The 21,942-nt window shown below is 35.3% G+C and overlaps 1 protein-coding gene across 3 annotated transcripts in view; it reads right to left on the bottom strand.

Moving 5' to 3' along the window:
• Positions 1-21,942, bottom strand: part of LOC127843775 (piezo-type mechanosensitive ion channel component 1-like) — a 241,514-nt gene that overhangs the window by 135,702 nt on the left and 83,870 nt on the right. For all 3 annotated transcript variants that reach the window (XR_008032333.1, XM_052373554.1, XM_052373553.1), the window contains exon 13: positions 6,168-6,230. Coding sequence is in view for 2 of the 3 variants with exons in the window: in XM_052373554.1 (XP_052229514.1) it covers positions 6,168-6,230 (63 nt within the window). In the remaining variant the exon portion in view is untranslated. The remainder of the gene's footprint in view (positions 1-6,167; positions 6,231-21,942) is intronic.

The raw sequence follows: 21,942 nt of genomic DNA, 5'->3' as shown, positions 1-21,942 counted from the left end.
ATATGCAATACTCAATTAAGTTTTGATACAACATAACTATGTTTGCAGTCTTAATGTGTTTCAAAATAAATATTACATAATTGCTGTTCAGCCACACACAAATCTTCATCTCTTTGGGTGCAAACTATAAATACCTTTGAGGTGTAATTTCAAGAAATTGAAATTAAAACAGTTGTTACAAGGCCAATAAACACAGCTAAACAGAAAAGTTGTTCTATAAGAAGCCATGGTTTAGCAGCAAGTATCAGTTGTCATAAACAACCAGGTGCAATATTTAATCATACATCTACATTGATATCTGACTAGTATAAAGCTGACTGATATTATTTAATATCCCCTCAATAGAATTTTTTTGTCTGTTTATGTGTCTATGTTTGGAGTAGGGTCATTATACTTACTAAGATAAAACTTTTAACTTTATTTTTTTTCTTTAAAAAGGTTTTGATAGGTGTGATAAACAGAATAATAGGTTACTGCCTAATCATTAATAATTGTCTCGTATAGCAGGTCATTTTATTATAAGTTTCATCTGATGTAGTATAAAAGGATCAGGAAGTACCGTAATTACTCTAAGTTTTCGGACACTCTCTTTTTTAGCCAAAATTAAAAAAAATTCGTGACTCTATATTTTTGGACATACAGATTTTCGTCCATAATTAATGACTCCAATTTTTCGGGCAGTATTTTTCACAGCGCTAGTTTACTAGATTGTTGCCCTGTTTTCGCTTATCTGAGCCCCTTCGATCATGAAGTTTTACAACCGCGATAATGTTATAAAACCTGGCATAGAATGCCCTACGGGCAATTAATCATTTCACTTGCGTTATTGGGTAGATTACCATGTATACCTGTAAAACAAGAGGGCCATGATGGCCCTGAATCGCTCACCTGACTAACCTTGCTTCATAAACTTAAATTTTATTAGACCCATATACAATCCCAAGCCAAATTTCATTAATTAATACATTCTGACAAAATTTCATTAAGAGGTGATGAAAACTGTGACCTCTTTCATCTACACAAGGTTTTACTAGAATTGGCCCGGTGACTTAATTTTTGACCCCAGATGACCCATATACGATCCAAAATCAGATATTATCAAGATAAACATTCTGACCATATTTCATTAAGATCATATGAAAACTATGACCTCTATTGTCTTCACAAAGTTTTTCTATGATTTGACCTGGTGACCTAGTTTTTGACCCCAGATGACCCTAATACAATCCCAACCCAGATTTCATCAAGATTAATATTCTGGTCAAATTTCATAAAGATTTAATGACTGTGACCTCTACTGTCTACAAAAGTTTTTTTTAAATCTGACCTAGTTTTTGACCCTAGATGACCCAAATTCAATCCCAACCCAGATTTTAACAAGACAAACATTCTGACTCTATTTCATTAAGGTCTGATGAAAACTGTGACCTCTATAGTCTACACAAGGTTTTTCTATTATTTGACCTAGTGCCTAGTTGCTGACCCCAGATGACCCAAATACAATCCAAACAGGGCTCCCCTGGCCCAAAAATTTCTGTAGCCAACTTTTTAGCCAAATGGAATTTTGTGTAGCCAAATTTTAGAAACTGTAGCCAAAGTTTTAGCAAAGCATTTGCAGGGGTCAAAGTTGGATATTTTGAAAATCCTAAACTTAAAGCTGCGGGCCAGGGGGCCGCAGGGCCCTCAGTGGGTCTAGGGGACAAGGGGGCCGGAGGCCCCCGGAAGCTCCTGGATTCGACGCATTAAAAGGGTGCCTGTACCTGTTCTGGTGATTCTATTTTCTTAAAAAAAAAAACATACACATATATTTGAAAATCTTCATGTATTTGATAAGGAACACACAAAAGTTTGTCAAAAGGCAATTCATTCACATGCACCCACTGTCTGGCATGGACTCGACTGCAGGTGTTGCTTTTGAAGAACCCGGTCAAACCTGTAACAGTCGTTACAAATTATATTTTTCACACATACTTTAAAAAGTCAATAATACATGTTTAATAAATGCAGAATCAAATGTTTGTCACCATTTATATTCACAGAATCATGCTTCCAGAAGCCTCCACATTCACCTAAGAAAATTGGGTATGGTGGCTTCTGCTCAACAGTTAAAATTGAAAATTTCAGCATGGGTTCCCATAGTTTTTATCCCAATCGTTTTGTTTGAATGCTAAATAATTGTATCCCGGTGTGACCCAAATTCGACGATGTAATGGTTACATGAAGCAATATTTAGCAAATAATTAAAGAAATAATGAAATGTTAAATAGCACAAAATAATAATTTTAAACTCGGCTGTATTACTTTGAAATGATTCCAAGACAATAATCATCCATTTAATCGATAAAAATAGAACATCGTCGAATTTGGGTTACGGTAGGTTGCCCATATTTGTTTTACAAAAAGTACCGTATTTGACCATATATAGCGCGCTCCCATGTATAAGGCGCATGCAATTTTTTAAAGCCAAAATGGAGAAAAAAAAGAATTCAAGACCAAAAACCTGAAAATTGGGCCGAAAATGGCCGCCATTCTTACATTGCGCAATCATTTAATCTAAGTTTTTCGGGCGCTTAATATTTTGTTTTAAAGTAGGGAGCGTTTATATGATCAGGAGCATGGGTTGCAGAGCACTATATTTTCAATAATTTTTAAGATTATTCTCTCAAGAACACCGTACATGTCCTTATTGCCGCGCATTGCGCGTGTTTTTTCAAGACCCCTGCGCGTTAAATTTGACTACTATTACCTATTCCTCACATTTAAACAGTGTAACATTTTTATTACCTGCCGCTCACAACATCGTATGACATAGTCTTCTGCAGACCCGCAACATCGCAATGTCCAATTTTACGCAAATCGTCCGTGGATCCCATTTTATTTTTCATCGACTTAAAATATTTTCCCATTAAGAGATGCTCCCATTAAATCCAGTTTGACCTGGTATTTCGCGCCTTCACTGCGTCTAGTTAATTAATTTATGGTGAGACAAACAATACACCCGAACGCTCAATTCCATACAGTTGGCGTTATCGGCGTTATCAGCGTAAAGCCATTAGACAAATATCATTTGTTTGTCTCTATTGAAAGAAAATAAAACGAGTCTATATCTCTATTGTTGGTTTGTAACCTACATAGTATACTCGCACGGTAGCATATTAATGCAGAGATCAGAAAATCATTGATAAATGTATTCGTCGTTTCAATGCTTAGGGCCGAGTAATTTCGGCAAATCGGAATTCAACTTACGTAAAACACTTGCTCAATAAACAGTTAAACTCCACCTCCGTTCACTGCAAAAGAATTGAAGGCAGAGCTTTGCATGTGCTATTATTTAATTGGACGATTGCCATTGAGGAACAAACACACGATTGGTTCGGCATGTTGATTGCTAGACAAAGGAAGCCAATTTTGTTGGCGAGAAACTTGTCGCTTTATTGCTTCAGACAGGAAGCGGCTTTCCTTTGATGACGTCAAACTGTCAATTCACAGTGTTAATTTTCGGAATTGCTAACATTAAACTTTGGATTAAATTATCAAAATAAAGCAAAAGCGAAGTTGAGAAATATGACTGAAATAATTAGTGTCATTTCAAATAAGACGAGTTTTCATGACAACAAAAACTTTAACAAACAATACCACGACGATGCGGGGATCGATATACCTCAATTTTTTTAAATGAACAATCAATGAAGAAGTGTGAAAACACCAACAAAGACATTTTTTTCATCTTTTAATTTTTGTAAAAACTGTTACTACCCCGTTCATTCCTACCGTTTCCCGCTATTTGTTGTTTCAACAACGGCCCCTTCGGTCTATAACATTATAGGGTGTAGTTTTCTGCAATAAAAAAATGGCGGCAATTGTGAAGATTTACGATCACGAAATGGATTTTTTGCAATTTAGCAACCAGGAAAGCGTTGAGTCAATGTATTACGCGCACTGAATATTTATTTTGAAATTTGAAGGTAAAAAACTGCGCGCTATGCATGGTAAAATACGGTAAAAAAAAACCATTTCTTGCTGCTGGGCTCATATGTTGGGTAAAATAAAACATTTTATTTAACTAAAAAAGACCTGTCCCAGTCAGCAAAAATGGCGTATTTGATCGTATTTTCAATTACTGTTAAAATTCTTTTCCTGTTTTATGCTTTATTCAAAGGTCAAAATATTTTAAAAGCTCACAATCAATGAATCAAACGTTATTAATAAAAAAATTGGCAAATTTGCTAGATATATCTTGCTGATTTTTGATGCAAAAAAAACTAAACAATAAACTTTAGCAACAGAAAATACAACCAAATTCGGGGTGTTAGTTTAAAAAAAATAAAAACCCTACCTGGTTGGTCTTGAGGGTTCTTATATTCTTTATGTGATTAGGGTCCTCTGCGTGGAAACGAAATGCCTTCTTCCCACAAGACTGATAATTTAGGGTTTTCTTACAAACTTCTCAAATCGCTTTTCCACAAGCTTCCACTTTTATCAACCATTTCCCTCACGCCCGTAGACTACAGCGTAGTCTTTCTCGTGTAACCATTCCCAGCGCCACTTATTTCATGCACCTTCAAGATCTTTCACCTTATATCCAACAGGCAAGTATCTCGTTGCCATTTTTGTCAACTTGAGTCTAAACACAGCTTCCCATTCGGTATTAAATATATGCAAAAAGTACTCAAATTGATTTAAATCCGCAGCAATCTTTAATCTTTAATCAGATGTAATTGTTTATTATTTCAGTAATTTGTCTTGATGACCGGTGTGTATGCTGACTGTATATCAATTTTTCAGCTCAATAACGTGGCGATGTATTGAAGCACAGTCTACAGCTTAAAGCGGTTAATATCTGGGACTGCATGTCAGGAAAAAAATCAATACCGATATTTCGCATTGTTCAATAATTAAGCAACGATTAATAACACTTATCCTTTATGGATTTTCATGAAATAAAAACCATAATAAAGAAAATTTTATTCTCTTTAATCTGATTTTTAAATTATTATAATACACTTAGTGAAAAACAATTAATTAAGCTGTTAAAGGTTTTTCTATTATTTGACCTTGTGACCTAGTTTTTGACCCCAGATGACCCATATACAATTCCAACCCAGATTTCATCAAGACAAACATTCTGACCAAATTTCATAAAGATTGGATGTAAAATGTAACCTCTATTGTCTACACAAGGTTTTTCTATTATTGGACCTAGTGATCTAGTTTTTGACCCCAGATGACCCAAATACAATCCCAGCCCAGATTTCATCAAGATAAACATTCTGACCAAATTTCATACAGATTGCATGAAAAATGTGGAAGATTTTTGAAAGTTTTCACAAAATAGGCAAAAACGAATAAACATGCAAAGTTCAACGAGCTCCTGCGGCCATGTTTTTTGACGAATCAAATTTCTTTGAACAACTTTTTCAGGGGAGCTTTCAAAGGTCATCCCTGTGAAATTTTTTGAAAATCTGATGAGCGGTTTCTGACAAGAAGATTTTTTAAGGTTGTTACCATATATGGTCATGGCGGCCATCTTGGTTATGTGATCAATTTTTTTTTAACAATTCTTTTGTCCCATGACCTAGTGATGCTCCACATGAAATTTAGTTGAAATTGGCTCAATGGTTTAGTAGAAGATGTTTACAAATTGTTTACAGACAGACAGACGGACGGACGGACGCCGCACGCTGAGTGATCACAATAGCTCACCCTGAGCTATCGCTCAGGTGAGCTAATAAACAATGGTTTCACCACACAGCAATTGAAATAATATTGTATATAGGAAGCAGTATGATTGGTTTTATGACGTTTTCATTTATCATTTCAGGTAAGAGATTGCAAATAAGTAAAGTTGTACTTTATTTACAGTAAGGAAAGGACAGTACAACACAATCAAATTATTGCACATTTATTAATTGGTTTTATTTTATTATAATAATTTACAAACAATCATAATATGTATGTCTCTAAATTTTCGGACACTCATAATTTTTGAATATTTTTTATCTAAATTTTCAGAGTAATTACGTTAACCTGGTACATGTTTCATTCTCTACATTAGATTTTGCTTATCGAACTTTGAAGATTGATTGATTTTCCCATCAGATAAAACCAATCTTACTGTGCTTTAATCAGGTTTCAATTTCTACCATGTTTCACTGCTTTTTACCCACCTATCCAAACCATTGAGCTACTGTCGGACCCCTCCATTGAATCCATACCCACCGGCCTTGATTCTGAAAATAGACATAATGAATGTTCAACTATAGTCAATAATCAATTAATTAACAAGTTTTCATTGGGATGTTGCTCCAAATAATCACAAAGGTTTGTGTTCTCAGATACAGGGAAACCTCTTAAACCCTTTCCCACTCAGAGCCAAAGTGGAAATGGCAATGTGCAAACAGCATAAAACCAGAATAGCCTGCAAGTAACTTGCAGTCTATTCAGGTTTTATACTGTTTGCTGCTCATCAGTATCTAAGGTTTGGAGATGAAGCCTTAAACACTTGAATCAAGTAAGAAAGGTCTTAAATTAAATATGACTTTCTAAGGCACTAAAAATGCGTTAAATACGTATCTAAGTGGTAAAGGGTAAACACAACATTAGATGGACCTGGACAATTATTAGGTTTTTAGAGGTGTTTTATTTATCAAAGCTTTTTATTAAATGACATTTTCCTTAATTTGTTCATGTTCGCGATTTAGATAAACAAATGTCTATATTATGGTCATGTTAATACTATTTCAAATTATTGTTCATTATTTAAATAATATTATAATTGTTAAATAGTTGCATGCTTGATAAAATGTTTAAATTAAATGATGTTTTAGGTAAAACATCATTGCTGTTAAGCAAACACGATTATGTGTACTGAAAACCACTTACAGATTACATTACACTGTATGTAATACAACACAGCATTAATAAAAGCATCATCTAACAATGATTTTTGTGGCCTATGTGAACATATTACAGTTTTTAACACCATACAATATTAGTTAATAGGGCTCACACGGGTCAAAAATATTCATCGGGTCGGGTCAAAATTAAAATACCCGAGAAAATTTGGGTCGGGTCGGGTCAGACAGTACATAAGTTAATTAAAATAAAAACTACATTAATTGTCATAGCATGATTTAGCGTTCTTAAATATTCAACTGTTTGTCAAGTATTATTGTTTAGAATATTATACTTTTTATTGTTTTGATTTATTTAATTATGAATTAAATACAGAACTGCATAAAACTATTTATTTAGTTTACGCAACGTTGTTGAACTTTATTAGCATACGTAAGTATTACTAGGAATAGCGATCAAAAGTGAATGTACAGGAAAAACAACCTGTCAAGCAAAAATAAAGTTTGTCTTATTTCAAGGAGAGAAGCCAAAATAACTTTCACTGTAAGCTCTAACTGCATTTTCTATGTTGAAGTCAATACATTTTAAAATACAAGCTTCTTTTTTTTAAAGTCACCATTTTGGGATCTGAATAACAAATTAAAGGAGCTGTCAACCAGATTGTCGAAGAAAAGAAAAGTTCTAAAATACCGTATTTTTTATAATTCTTCGTTTATATTGATTAAAATATCACGACTAGTATATTACATTACTTGAAAAAGTTTTGAAGTTTTCATATTTTCAGTATATTCGGTAATAAAATGTAACTGCATGTGTATGTGCACCAGATAACTACCAGTTGTTAACTATAAATAACGCAAGTAGATTGATCATCATCGTCCCTTGGTAAACAGTACAGGAATGCAAATGGCGCATGCATAGTGAATTGCATATATTTTACATATAAAATTATCAATCTACTTATCGTTATGTAACCTATTTTCGTGATTTACTTTCGATTTCACATCGTTAAATTGTATTACCAAATATACTGAAAATATGAACTTTTTTCAAGTAATGTAATATAGAGTCGTGATATTTTAATCAATATAAATTAATAATTGTAAAAAAAATACGGTATTTTAGAACTTTTCTTTTCTTCGTCAATCTGGTTGACAGCTCCTTTAAACTCGACATTTATGCTTTTGGTGCGTCACTTCTATTCATTTATGACTATTTGTAATAACATCACTGCTTAACCTGATAAAGGATGTGATTTTACTTCACTTGTTTAAAAGAGATGATTTGACTACACATTCAACATATAATCTTGTACTTCGTAGCTTGCGACCCGAACCGGTATCGTTAGCAGAAACTTTGACCCGGATCCGCGGGTATTTTTTTGACCCACGGGTCCGGGTTTTTCAGGTACCCGTTTGAGCACTATTAGTTAATGCATTTTCTGTATCTCTACATACAAAACTGAGATAACTAAAAACAAGAAATCGTCGGAGACGGGTGATGCTCCCCAAAGTTTTTTTGGTCACAATATTGCACTATATATTCACATAAAAGTAAACATATTGAGGGGCATAACTTTGGACAAAATAATACGATGGATGGTTTAGCAACTTAAAAATTTCAAAGGGCCATAACTCTCTAAATAAATCATCTAACCAGAACCCACTAATAACATGCGTATCTCCTATTGGGGAGAGCCCGGACAAGAATTGCACTATATGTACAGTTTATAGAAAATTTCAAAGGGCCATAACTCTGTGAAAAATCATCCGAAAAGACCCGGCTGATAATATTCACATCTCGTGTTGGTAATGAAGCTTTCCATAAAGTTTCATTGAATTTCCGTAATAAGTTGCTGAGAAATAGCTTGGACAAGAATTGCACTTTATGTACAATGGAAAATTTCAAAGGGCCATAACTCTGTTAAAAATCATCTGACAAGAACCAGCTGATAATATGCACATTTCCTCTTGGTAGTGAAGCTTCCCATAAAGTGTCATTGAATTCCAGTCATTAGTTGCTGAGAAATAGCCCGGACAAGAATTGCACTATATGTACAGTTAATGGAAAATTTCAAAGGGCCATAACTCTGTGAAAAATCATCCGACCAGAACCGGCTGATAATATGCACATGTCCTCTTGGTAATAAAGCTTCTCATAAAGTTTCATTGAATTGCAGTCATTAGTTGCTGAGAAATAGCCCGGACAAGAATTGCACTATATGTACAGTTAATGGAAAATTTCAAAGGGCCATAACTCTGTGAAAAATCATCCAACCAGAACCAGCTGATAATATGCACATCTTCTCTTGGTAGTGAAGCTTCCCATAAAGTTTAATTTAATTCCGGTCATTAGTTACTGAGAAATAGCCCACACAAAAATTGTGCACTGACGGATGCACAGAGGGACGCACGGACGGACACACTCGCCACTTAAATACAATTAACATTTTCCCCACCAGAAGCAAAGTGAAAATGGAGACTTGTATGTGGAAACAGCATAAAACCAGAACAGCCTGCAAGTAACTTGAAGTCTGTTCAGGTCTTAAGCTGTTTGCTGCTCCTCAGTATCTAAGGGTTGGAAATGAAGCCTTTAAATCTTGAATATAGTAAGAAAGGTTATTAATTAAATACTTTCTATGGGACTACAAATGCGTCAGAAAACATGTCTAAGTGGTGAAGATTTAAGGTAATTTAACATCATATTCTACAGAAATTCTACAGAAATAAGGGCAGATTTATAGACATAATTAATTGACTTGCCCTTTTTTTTTTTACTGGCATTGCTCAAGGTCAGACTGACTTTCCAAAAGACTGATATGTATTTAGTATTATACCTACAGATAATCTAATTGGAACAGAGGTGTATTTTCGGTATCAAATAAAGAAGACCAGATCAAAAATCCATATCTTTGTGTGAAATGCATGTCCATATAAAATGGGAGGAAAACCCTTACTTTAAAATGGTTTAAATCAATGAAAAAAGGGACTTCACAATGGCATGTAAGTATTTGTGTAGTTTAACCCTTTCATTGAAAGCCATTTAGCCAATATAAGCCTATCCAGTTACAGCCAAACCTAGCTGCCTGCTTACCAGTGGCTGATAGCCATCGATCAATATCAGTACCCCATCTTTACAAGCATTATTGGAAAACCGCTGTTTTATGTCCCTCATTGCTTTTGAACCTGATATTCTCATAAAAATTGAAATATTATTGAAAAATACTCAATATGAAAGTTTTAGCTAATAAAATTTCCTTTCCTGTGGTGTAAACTGTATGTTTCTACCTTAATTTATTGGTCAGTTATAGTCATGCAAAGTTGACCATTGTGTGTTTTACTGGGTTTCAATGCAAATCTACCTCTTTGGAAACGCATCCCTCATTGCCTTCAAACCTGATTTTCTCATAAAACTTTAAATATTATTGAAAAACACTCAATATGAAAATTTTAGCTAATAAAATTTCCTTTCCTGTAGTGTAAATTGTATGTTTCTACATTGTTTTATTCATCAGTTATAGTCATGTAAAGTTGACTGTTGTGTGTTTTACTGGGTTAAAGTCAAGTAATGCTTTCTGAATTAAAAGAAATAAAACTTAAACCATTTTGCAAATAAAAAACGAGTGATAAATAAAACGTTTCTTTCAATAAGGTGATGAAGGACTTAATTGAAATATTTTTTTATTTGTCAGCATTTTGTTTTATTTCAGACTCCATGTAGTTTTCAGATCATAATCTCTGTTATTTATTACTCGAACTCGTTAGTTTCTGAACACGTGTGCTATTGAAAATAGCAATCGGAATTGCGTTTTATGGCCCAAACAAGCACAAAGTGTCTAGAACCCGTGTTTCTTATCCCTAAATGTTAGATAAGCACGTGCGCTATTAATTATTATGTTGGTCAGTTCAAAGGCATATTGAAGACGGCCGACTGTGTCTTTGTTTTATTGCCCAATCAAGCACCAATAATCCAATATCCTGTGTGTTACGAAACACAAATTTTAGATAAGCACGTGTCGTTTGTATAAACATTTGAGTGTACATGTTATTAAACATATCGATGTAATTCTCGTATATGATCTCGTAAACAAACATTTACGATATAATGGAATCAAACAACAATAAGAATGAAATCGATTTACAACCAAATCATATTATATCCCTATGGAACGTGTTTATTTTTGCGGCATTTGCTTATGACAGGCATACTAGAATATTGGCTAGTGACAGGCCTAAGACGATGTTGGCTAATGACAGGCCTAAGAGAATATTGGCTAGTGACAGGCATACTAGAATATTGGCTAGTGACAGGCCTAAGACGACGTTGGCTAATGACAGGCCTAAGATAATGTTGGCTAGTGACAGGCCTATGATAATTTTGGCTAGTGACAGGCCTATGAGAATGTTGGCTAGTGACAGGCCTAAGACAATGTTGAATAGTGACAGGCCTAAGAACATGTTGGCTAGTCACAGGCCTAAGAGAATGTTGGCTAGGGACAGGCCTAATAAATGTTGGCTAGTGACAGGCCTAAGACGATGTTGGCTAGTGACAGGCCTAAGAGAAAGTTGGCTAGTGACAGGCCTTAGAGAATGTTGGCTAGTGACAAGCCTAAGAGAATGTTGGCTAGTGACAGGCCAAAGAGAATGTTGGCTAGTTACAGGCCTAAGACAATGTTGGCTAGTGACAGGCCTAAGACGATGTTGGCTAGTGACAGGCCTAAGAGAATGTTGGCTAGTGACAGGCCTTAGAGAATGTTGGCTAGTGACAAGCCTAAGAGAATGTTGGCTAGTGACAGGCCAAAGAGAATGTTGGCTAGTGACAGGCCTAAGACAATGTTTGCTAGTGACAGGCCTAAGACAATGTTGGCTAGTGACAGGCCTAAGAAAATGTTGGCTAGTGACTTGTCTCAGAGACTGTTGGCTAGAGACAGGCCTAATGAATGTTGGCTAGTGACACGCCTAATAAATGTTGGCTAGTGACAGGCCTAAGAGAATGTTGGCTACAGCCATTCTTCCCCTATGATTAATATACAGCAGAGCACAGTTTCAAGCATGAATATGTGCCCATAGTATGAGAAAATAAGCTTACCCAGAAGTGTGAGTTGGTTAAATCATTGTTGTAATATGACAGAAATCCTTTTGAACAAGATGTTTTTGTGAAACACTATGTCCCAACAAATATTTGACCTTTGACCTTGAAGAATTACCTTGATCTTGACCTTTCACCACATTTCATCAAAATTTGCAGCTCCATGAGATACACATGCATGCCAAATATCAAGTTGCTATCTACAATATTGCTAAAGTTATGGCAAATGTTAAAGTTTGACGCAAACAAACCAACTAACCAACCAACAGACAGGGCAAAAATAATATGTCCTCCAGAATAGACTGGGGGACATAAAAAGGCATCAGACTTTTATTCTGCAAGTAAATTTAACCTCAATGATGTCTCCGATGTGTGGACGACAAACTTATGGAACTTTTAATCATATATTGCCTGATCATACAACCAGCTAGAGTGTCCAACGTCAAAGATGGCAAACATTCTGCCGGAAATTCACATTACTATGAGCAATTTAAACTCAAGTGACTTTTTTTTAACTTATTGTGGATTCGTTAAACAAGCTTTAAACTTTTATTTGGGATCTTGACATTATAGTGAACATTTAATGTCATAATCAGATGTCTGCTTGTTGGTCTGCACACCTGGCAAAAGAAGCTCTATAAGAGAATCAGTGTTGCTTAATGTCCACTTGGTTATGTACACCTGGCAAAAGAAGCTCTATAAGAGAATCAGTGCTGCTTAATGTCCACTTGGTTATGTACACCTGGCAAAAGAAGCTCTATAAGAGAATCAGTGTTGCTTAATGTCCACTTGGTTATGTACACCTGGCAAAAGAAGCTCTATAAGAGAATCAGTGTTGCTTAATGTCCACTTGGTTATGTACACCTGGCAAAAGAAGCTCTATAAGAGAATCAGTGTTGCTTAATGTCCACTTGGTTATGTACACCTGGCAAAAGAAGCTCTATAAGAGAATCAGTGCTGCTTAATGTCCACTTGGTTATGTACACCTGGCAAAAGAAGCTCTATAAGAGAATCAGTGTTGCTTAATGTCCACTTGGTTATGTACACCTGGCAAAAGAAGCTCTATAAGAGAATCAGTGCTGCTTAATGTCCACTTGGTTATGTACACCTGGCAAAAGAAGCTCTATAAGAGAATCAGTGTTGCTTAATGTCCACTTGGTTATGTACACCTGGCAAAAGAAGCTCTATAAGAGAATCAGTGCTGCTTAATGTCCACTTGGTTATGTACACCTGGCAAAAGAAGCTCTATAAGAGAATCAGTGTTGCTTAATGTCCACTTGGTTATGTACACCTGGCAAAAGAAGCTCTATAAGAGAATCAGTGTTGCTTAATGTCCACTTGGTTATGTACACCTGGCAAAAGAAGCTCTATAAGAGAATCAGTGTTGCTTAATGTCCACTTGGTTATGTACACCTGGCAAAAGAAGCTCTATAAGAGAATCAGTGTTGCTTAATGTCCACTTGGTTATGTACACCTGGCAAAAGAAGCTCTATAAGAGAATCAGTGTTGCTTAATGTCCACTTGGTTATGTACACCTGGCAAAAGAAGCTCTATAAGAGAATCAGTGCTGCTTAATGTCCACTTGGTTATGTACACCTGGCAAAAGAAGCTCTATAAGAGAATCAGTGTTGCTTAATGTCCACTTGGTTATGTACACCTGGCAAAAGAAGCTCTATAAGAGAATCAGTGTTGCTTAATGTCCACTTGGTTATGTACACCTAGCAAAAGAAGCTCTATAAGAGAATCAGTGTTGCTTAATGTCCACTTGGTTATGACTCCAACAAAATTATTAGGCCAATAATTAATTTCTAAATCATGGTTATACAAAGATCAATATAATAATATTGTTACAAGGTGTGGCCGTGTAAATAATGCTCTTAGTGAGAGTTTAAGCCCCCTTGTGTACATTATATAACTAGGGTTTGCCAGTGTTGAGGGTTAAGATTGCAAGGCAAATATTTAATTAGATGTAAAAGTTATTTCGAAATTTCAAACTGAATATGATTAGCATACTTGTAATTCATTCCATTTCAATAATGGGATTATTTTTAACAAATGTTTTGGGTGTAAAACTTGTAATGAAAGCAATTCAACAGGTTTCAATGTGAATTGCCTGACAAAAAAATGACACACAGAGTTATGAAAGGCAAAGCCAAAGCATGTTGTTATTTAATTGAGACCATAATCCTTCAATTAATGCGTTGGGGCGTGCAATTCGATTTTTGAGGTATTGATGGTTTTTATGTCCCCCACCCACTTTAGTCGGGGACATATTGTTTTTGTCCTGTCTGTTGCTCTGTATGTTGGTCTGTTTGCTCCAACTTTAACATTTGCAATAACATTTTCAATATTCAAGAAAGCAACTTGATATTTGGCATGCATGTGTATCTCATGGAGCTGCACATTTTGAGTGGTGAAAGGTCAAGGTCAAGGTCATTCTTCAAGGTCAGACGTCAAATATATGTGGCCATTATCACTCATTTATGAATACTTTTGCAATATTGAAGATAGCAACTTGATATTTGGCATGCATGTGTATCTCATGGAGCCGCACATTTTGAGTGTTGAAAGGTCAAGGTCAAGGTCATCCTTCAAGGTCAGAGGTCAAATATATGTGGCCCAAATTGCTCATTTTATGAATACTTTGGCAATATTGAAGATACCAACTTGATATTTGGCATGCATGTGTATCTCATGGAGCTGCGCATTTTGAGTGGTGAAAGGTCAAGGTCATCCTTCAAGGTCAGAGGTCAAGTATATGTGGCCAAAATCGCTCATTTTATGAATACTTTGGCAATATTGAAGATACCAACTTGATATTTGGCATGCATGTGTATCTCATGAAGTCATACATTTTGAGTGGTGAAAGGTCAAGGTCATCCTTCAAGGTCAAAGGTCTAACAAAAAAAAATCAAAGCGGCACAGAAGGGGACAAAGTGTTTCTGACAAACACATTTTTCAATATTGAAGATAGCAACTTGATATTTGGCATGCATGTGTATCTCATAAAGCTGAACATTTTGAGTGGTGGAAATTCAAGGTCAAGGTCATCCTTCAAGGTCAACACACAAAAAATGTTTCAAAGAGGCGTTCTCATGAAGCTGCACATTTTGAGTGGTGGAAGTTCAAGGTCAAGGCCATCCTTAAAGGTCAAGGTCATCCTTCAAGGTCAAAGGTAAAAAAATAATAATTCAAAGCAGCATTCTCATGAAGCTGCACATTTTGAGTGGTGGAAGTTCAAGGTCAAGGTCATCCTTCAAGGTCAAGGTCATCCTTCAAGGTCAAAGGTCAAAAAAAAAAATTAAAGCGGCGTTCTCATGAAGCTGCACATTTTGAGTGGTGAAAGTTCAAGGTCAAGGTCATCCTTCAAGGTCAATGTCATCCTTCAAGGTCAAAGGTCAAAAAATAATAATCAAAGCGGCGTTCTCAAGTGGCATTTTGAGTGGTGAAAGTTCAAGGTCAAGGTCATCCTTCAATGTCAAGGTCATCCTTCAAGGTCAAAGGTAAAAAAAATACTCTTTTTTTTCAAAGCGGCGTTCTCATGAAGCTGCACATTTTGAGTGGTGGAAGTTCAAGGTCAAGGTCATCCTTCAGGGTCAAAGGTCAAAAAAAATTAATTTCAAAGCGGCGCAGAAGGGGACATAGTGTTTCCAACAAACACATTTCTTGTTTAGTGATGTATTTCAAATATTATGATTCTACCAATACATTAATTTTGGTTATTTCCCCTCAAATTTGTCCAAAATGTTTATTTACTGTAAAGCTGCTACACAAAGTATGTGCCGGTATTACACTAGAGAAATATTTAAATAGAGGTCTTTAGTTACTATTTCCATGTAAATATTGATTTTAGAGACAGTAATGAAATGAAATTATTCTCGGTTTGATAAATACGCTATAGTATGGTTGAATACGTGTTATTTAGAAGAGAGATTATGGTAATGGTTTAGCGCGTATAATGCACGGATTTTGTGTGCATGTTTTAGCGCGAAAGCGCACGAGTTTTTCGTTTTGGGGTATATATGATTTGCACATCTAGTAACACGCCATTCGAGGGTTGTTTTTGACAGGCAAAGTTATGGAGCAAGAAAACGAAAGGGTGATAACCCCGCCCGCCCGCCCTTAATGAACATATGTATGGTTAAATAATTGGTTACATTGTTTTATGTTTATAATTTTGCTATTATAAAGTCTATATTTAGTATATTTTCAGTTCGGTTTTTAGTCCATGTGAGATGGGATCTTAACACGAACCGATTTCTTTACTGGGAAAGACGATGGGTGTATTTTCATTTGAGTCTGAAGCAGCTAAGTTTTCTTGATTATTTTGACTCATTTTTTACATAATATTGTATTTGAATGAGGTCTTTTAAGTTATGGGTGTCATGTTTTTCGAGACTCTCAATTTCTGGAGATAGTACCTCCAGCATACTTATTGAAATATTGGTTTGTTTAAATGTCAGTGTTATAATTTTTTGTTGTCGTTCGTAATGACCGTTTAATTTTAAAGACATTTTTATTTTACGATTACTTAATATTTCATTTTTGTGTGACTGGTTAGATGTTGAAGTCGGTTTAATATAGCTGTTAAATTCGTCATATGCATTTATATATTTCTCGGAATATTTATGATTTATCAACATTCTTTATAGATGCTTTATGGATTTTATGGTTTGAGTGATTTGTTTGTTTCTTGTTGATGTCCGGGGTGTGTGCAGGATGCTTTTGATGTTTGTTTGTTATGTTAACTTGCGCAATGAAATTGATAATGTTTTAATTACATTTTTTACTATAAAATACTTAATGTTACAGTATCTTAATAGCTGCTTATTTGTAGATTTCTCTAAATTAGAGGTTTTGGGAGGTGATGAAGGCACCTAGACACCGGTCTCGAGCCATGGGTCCTCATACGTCCCCCTGCCATTAAAAAAAAAAAAAAGAAAACAAAAATGGCAGTAGGGTTGCGTATCCCGCTCGCGGTTTTACCTGAATCGTTTATTACTACTGATTATTGTATGGGGTGTACGTGAAGTCATGTACACTTCTCTTGATTGGTGGTGGTAGATGAATCTTGCAGATATTAGCAGCTTCTTTGAACAAATTAATGTTTCACATTTGTTTATTTATAATATTTAAGCAAGTTGGCGTGATTGATGGGCTTTGGGGGCGTCCTGTGTGCACTGTGGGCATCGGCGGGGATCAGTTTATTCAAATAGTAACTCTTTTTTGAGATATATACTTGACGTCTAATTGTTATGAATACATTTGCACCTTTTCACATGACACACATGTGTATACGAAGTATTCATAATTACATGCCCTACAGCATTTAAATAGTATCGTTTCAGTTCTTTATACACCTGAACAAAGATGTTACACCGTTTCCAGTCGTCTCGAGATTCCTCAACTGAGCGGTGCCGTTGAGGTCTATATCCATTGCGCATACAACATATACGGGCGTCAGAAGAATTGTTTTTTGCATTTATTTGTTGAAAGTCCTGTCAAATACAAGCACTCACTCCTATTTTGTCTTTGGTCTATTATTTGTTTGATAATGATAATGATGATGATATGGGTTATAAAGATGATGAGATTTTAATAGTATTTTGAGAATAGAGAATAATAAATTTACTCATAACTATGAGTAAAGATAGATGGTGTTCTGAATACACAGGTGTGATATCAATTACCTTGTTGATTATCATGAGAAATGTGATGTGTTGATGATTTATGTTGACTCATGGTCAGGATTTTGTTGGGTCAAAGTGAAGCGAGAAAGAAAAAATTGAATCAGTAAAAAAACGTTGATTCTGTCAAAAACAAACCAATTTCAATTTACATGCAACAAGAACTTGTAATAAGAATATAAAAAAAATAGCCATAATATTGCTAGTTAATTAAAAAAAACATGAACACAAATGATGCTTTTTATGCGTTTTATGTTTGAACTACTGACCTTGCTGTTTTTCTCTTTATTCCCCCCCCCCCTTTATATATTTTTTCAGGAAAAATCTAAGTGACAGAAAAAACATGGCGTTGAAACCTATTTAGTTGAGCTCGATTGCATGGAAAGCCTAAGGCTTATTTGAAACCCTGTCTTTGAAACGCTGTCAAGTGGGTTTCCTGAGACTAGAACCAGTACTTGGTGTTTCTGAGGGAGATCTAAAGAACGCTCCCACAGTGGGATCAAACCCGTGACCTTCCGTCACCATTGTCTTGACTCGAGTCTTACTGTCACAATGCTTACATCAGTCAGACTGCACTCAGTAAACAGTGGCGTTTTTTTTCCCATTCCAAATCAGGTCCGGTAACCGGCCCCATTCCCAATGGAAAAAAAGCATATATTTTTCCCAATGGAAGGTTTTTAAAAAAAAAAATCTCAATTTTTTTTTTCCCATCCATATAATTTCAACATTGGAAAATATAATACTGAGAACAATTATATTCTTAATTTTAAAGCGTTTTTTAGAAAAACAAGAACAACACTATTTTCAAAATTTCAGTCAAACGCCGCAAATTTTCCCAATCCAAAGGGATCGGGCCTCACTCCCAAAACAGTGAATATCAACAATGGTTAATGATTCATCATGTTCAAAACATAAGTGCTTAAATGACCATTTACATATGTTAAGCTCCCAATTACCTTATGATGATGTATCAAAAATGAGAAACGCGGTTTCAGAGATAAAACACAACATGCATTTACTTTTAATGGTGATAATATGTGTTTATTAATTGCAATCAATGTTTCTCTATTAGGATTGACATTAAAACATTACTTACTGGTATGGTAAACAATCAATAACAAAAAAGGATTAACATTAAAATAGTCTGCAAATTGTTTTTTATTAACTATCTGATGAGAATTTGATGAAAACCCAACTGATGTGTCAAAAGCAATCCAACAGTCCTGGCATTTACACGATACGATCTCTACAACAATTGAGCGCCCAATACATTTACAGAAAAGTATCGAGAAAAAAAAAGGAGAAATTTCAAGACTTAAAAAAGCAAGAGATGTGTTCGTCAGAAACACAATGCCCCCTATTTCGCCGATTTGATTTTTTTTTTTTTTTCCTTTCACCTTGAAGGATGACCTTGACCTTGAACTTCCACCACTCAAAATGTGCAGCTTCATGAGATACACATGCATGCCAAATATCAAGTTGCTATCTTCAATAGTAAAAATGTTATGGCCAATGTTAAAGTTTTTGGACGGACGGACAGACGCCATATATTAGACATTTTACCTTGAAGGATGACCTTGACCTTCACCTTTCACCACTCAAAATGTGCAGCTCCGTAAGATACACATGCATGCCAAATATCAAATGCTATCTTCAATAGTGAAAAAGTTATGGCCAATGTTAAAGTTTTTGGACGGGCGGACAGACGCCATATATTAGACACTTGACCTTGAAGGATGACCTTGACCTTCACCTTTCACCACTCAAAATGTGCAGCTCCATGAGATACACATGCATGCCAAAAATCAAATGTTATCTTCAATAGTGAAAAAGTTATGGCCAATGTTAAAGTTTTTGGACGGGCGGACAGACGCCATATATTAGACATTTGACCTTGAAGGATGACCTTGACCTTCACCTTTCACCACTCAAAATGTGCAGCTCCATGAGATACACATGCATGCCAAAAATCAAATGTTATCTTCAATAGTGAAAAAGTTATGGCCAATGTTAAAGTTTTTGGACGGGCGGACAGACGCCATATATTAGACATTTGACCTTGAAGGATGACCTTGACCTTCACCTTTCACCACTCAAAATGTGCAGCTCCATGAGATACACATGCATGCCAAATATCAAGTTGCTTGCTATCTTAAATATTGAAAAAGTTATGGCCAATGTTAAAGTTTTCAGATGGACAGACGCCATATATTAGACATTTGACCTTGAAGGATGACCTTGACCTTCAACTTTCACCACTCAAAATGTGCAGCTCCATGAGAGGCACATGCATGCCAAAAATCAAATGTTATCTTCAATAGTGAAAAAGTTATGGCCAATGTTAAAGTTTTTGGACGGGCGGACAGACGCCATATATTAGACATTTGACCTTGAAGGATGACCTTGACCTTCACCTTTCACCACTCAAAATGTGCAGCTCCATGAGATACACATGCATGCCAAATATCAAGTTGCTTGCTATCTTAAATATTGAAAAAGTTATGGCCAATGTTAAAATTTCAGATGGACAGACGCCATATATTTGACATTTGACCTTGAAGGATGACCTTGACCTTCAACTTTCACCACTCAAAATGTGCAGCTCCATGAGATGCACATGCATGCCAAAAATCAAATGTTATCTTCAATAGTGAAAAAGTTATGGCCAATGTTAAAGTTTTTGGACGGGCGGACAGACGCCATATATTAGACATTTGACCTTGAAGGATGACCTTGACCTTCACCTTTCACCACTCAAAATGTTCAGCTTCATGAGATACACATGCATGCCAAATATCAAGTTGCTATCTTCAATATTGAAAAAGTTATGGCCAATGTTAAAGTTTTTGGACAGACAGACAGACGCCATATATTAGACATTTGACCTTGAAGGATGACCTTGACCTTCACCTTTCACCACTCAAAATGTGCAGCCTCGTGAGATGCACATGCATGCCAAATATCAAGTTGCTATCTTCAATATTGAAAAAGTTATGGCCATTATAGTTTTCGGACATACGGACAGACTGACATACACACATACTGACACACTGACTGACGGACAGTTCAACTGCTCTATGCCACCCTACCGGGGGCATTAAAATTAGTTTTAACCTTCACTGGTAACTGAAATAGTACAGACCTGGACAACAACGAATTGATTGCAAGTTTGAACCCTGGCCCTGCCACATAGTGTCTAGATTGGTCATGAAATCCTTTTAAAGCCATTCCCCCTTTACGTCTGTTTCAAGAAGTGCAGTTGCCAGTTACTGGCATAAGTATGAGTTATGTAGACCAGATAAACAAGTGTTAAAAAACACAGTGATAGTTCCTGAACTACTGCGGTAATATTATTGAAATACTGTTGAAATCTGTAAAAAAAAATCCAAATAAACAAACAAAACTAAATCTTTTTGAAATATTTCATTAAAGTGGCTGTTTCTTAGAACAAATCAATTGTATATTCCCAAGATATCAGCGGTTTTGCTGATGACATTGTTGCAATTTGCGACAGCTCAGAAAAGTGGCAACAACAATTAAAAAAAAATTTTTTTTTAAATAAATGTCTTCAAAAGCCTATTTGAAAATATGCTGCAAATCTTATTTAACTGGTTAAAACATCATAAGCAGCAAACTTCTGTCAGTTGCATTAATATTGATTCTTGATCATCAGCTACAAACACCTCATATAGCAACGAGAGCACCGAAGGAGTTAAAAGTTCATTGGCAATATAATTTCTTTTTCTAATGAAGTAAATGTTAAAGGAACAGTTGACTACATGAAAATCTTAAAGGCTATCAAAAAGAAAAAAAATTAAAATAAGTACACAAAAATGAAACAAGAAGTGTAGAAATATATCAATCGGAAAATCAGAAATATGAATCAAATAGGTATTTTGTGAACAAGTTATTGTTCAGATGTTAATATTATTTCTGATTGGCTAGACATTTATTTATGCTTTTGTTATAATTAGCATTTGTTATAATCTTAGCATTACATCATTAATATTTACGAGACGTTTTTCTTGTTTTGTTAACATTCATTATACTGTTACAATCGCTTCATTTTCATTTAATCAGAAAGGTACAATTATTTGATGTTGTTGTTGTTGTTGTTGTTATACATAATTTTCGCAAAATATTACATGCACACTTTATTTTTCAGCACATATTCTGCAGTTTTTAATCCTTATTAAAATTATTAAAATAATTACAAATTATATGTAAAACAAGGGCTGTTTGTAAAACATGCATGCCCCCCATATGGGCTCTCAGTTGCAGTGACAGCCATTTTGTGAATATGTTTTTTGTC

This window comes from Dreissena polymorpha, chromosome 9 (genome assembly GCF_020536995.1).
Source record: "Dreissena polymorpha isolate Duluth1 chromosome 9, UMN_Dpol_1.0, whole genome shotgun sequence".
In the NCBI taxonomy this organism is placed as follows: Eukaryota; Metazoa; Mollusca; class Bivalvia; order Myida; family Dreissenidae; genus Dreissena; species Dreissena polymorpha.
The sequence above is the reverse complement of the archived record's forward strand: the minus strand, read 5'-3'. Positions and strand labels throughout refer to the sequence as shown.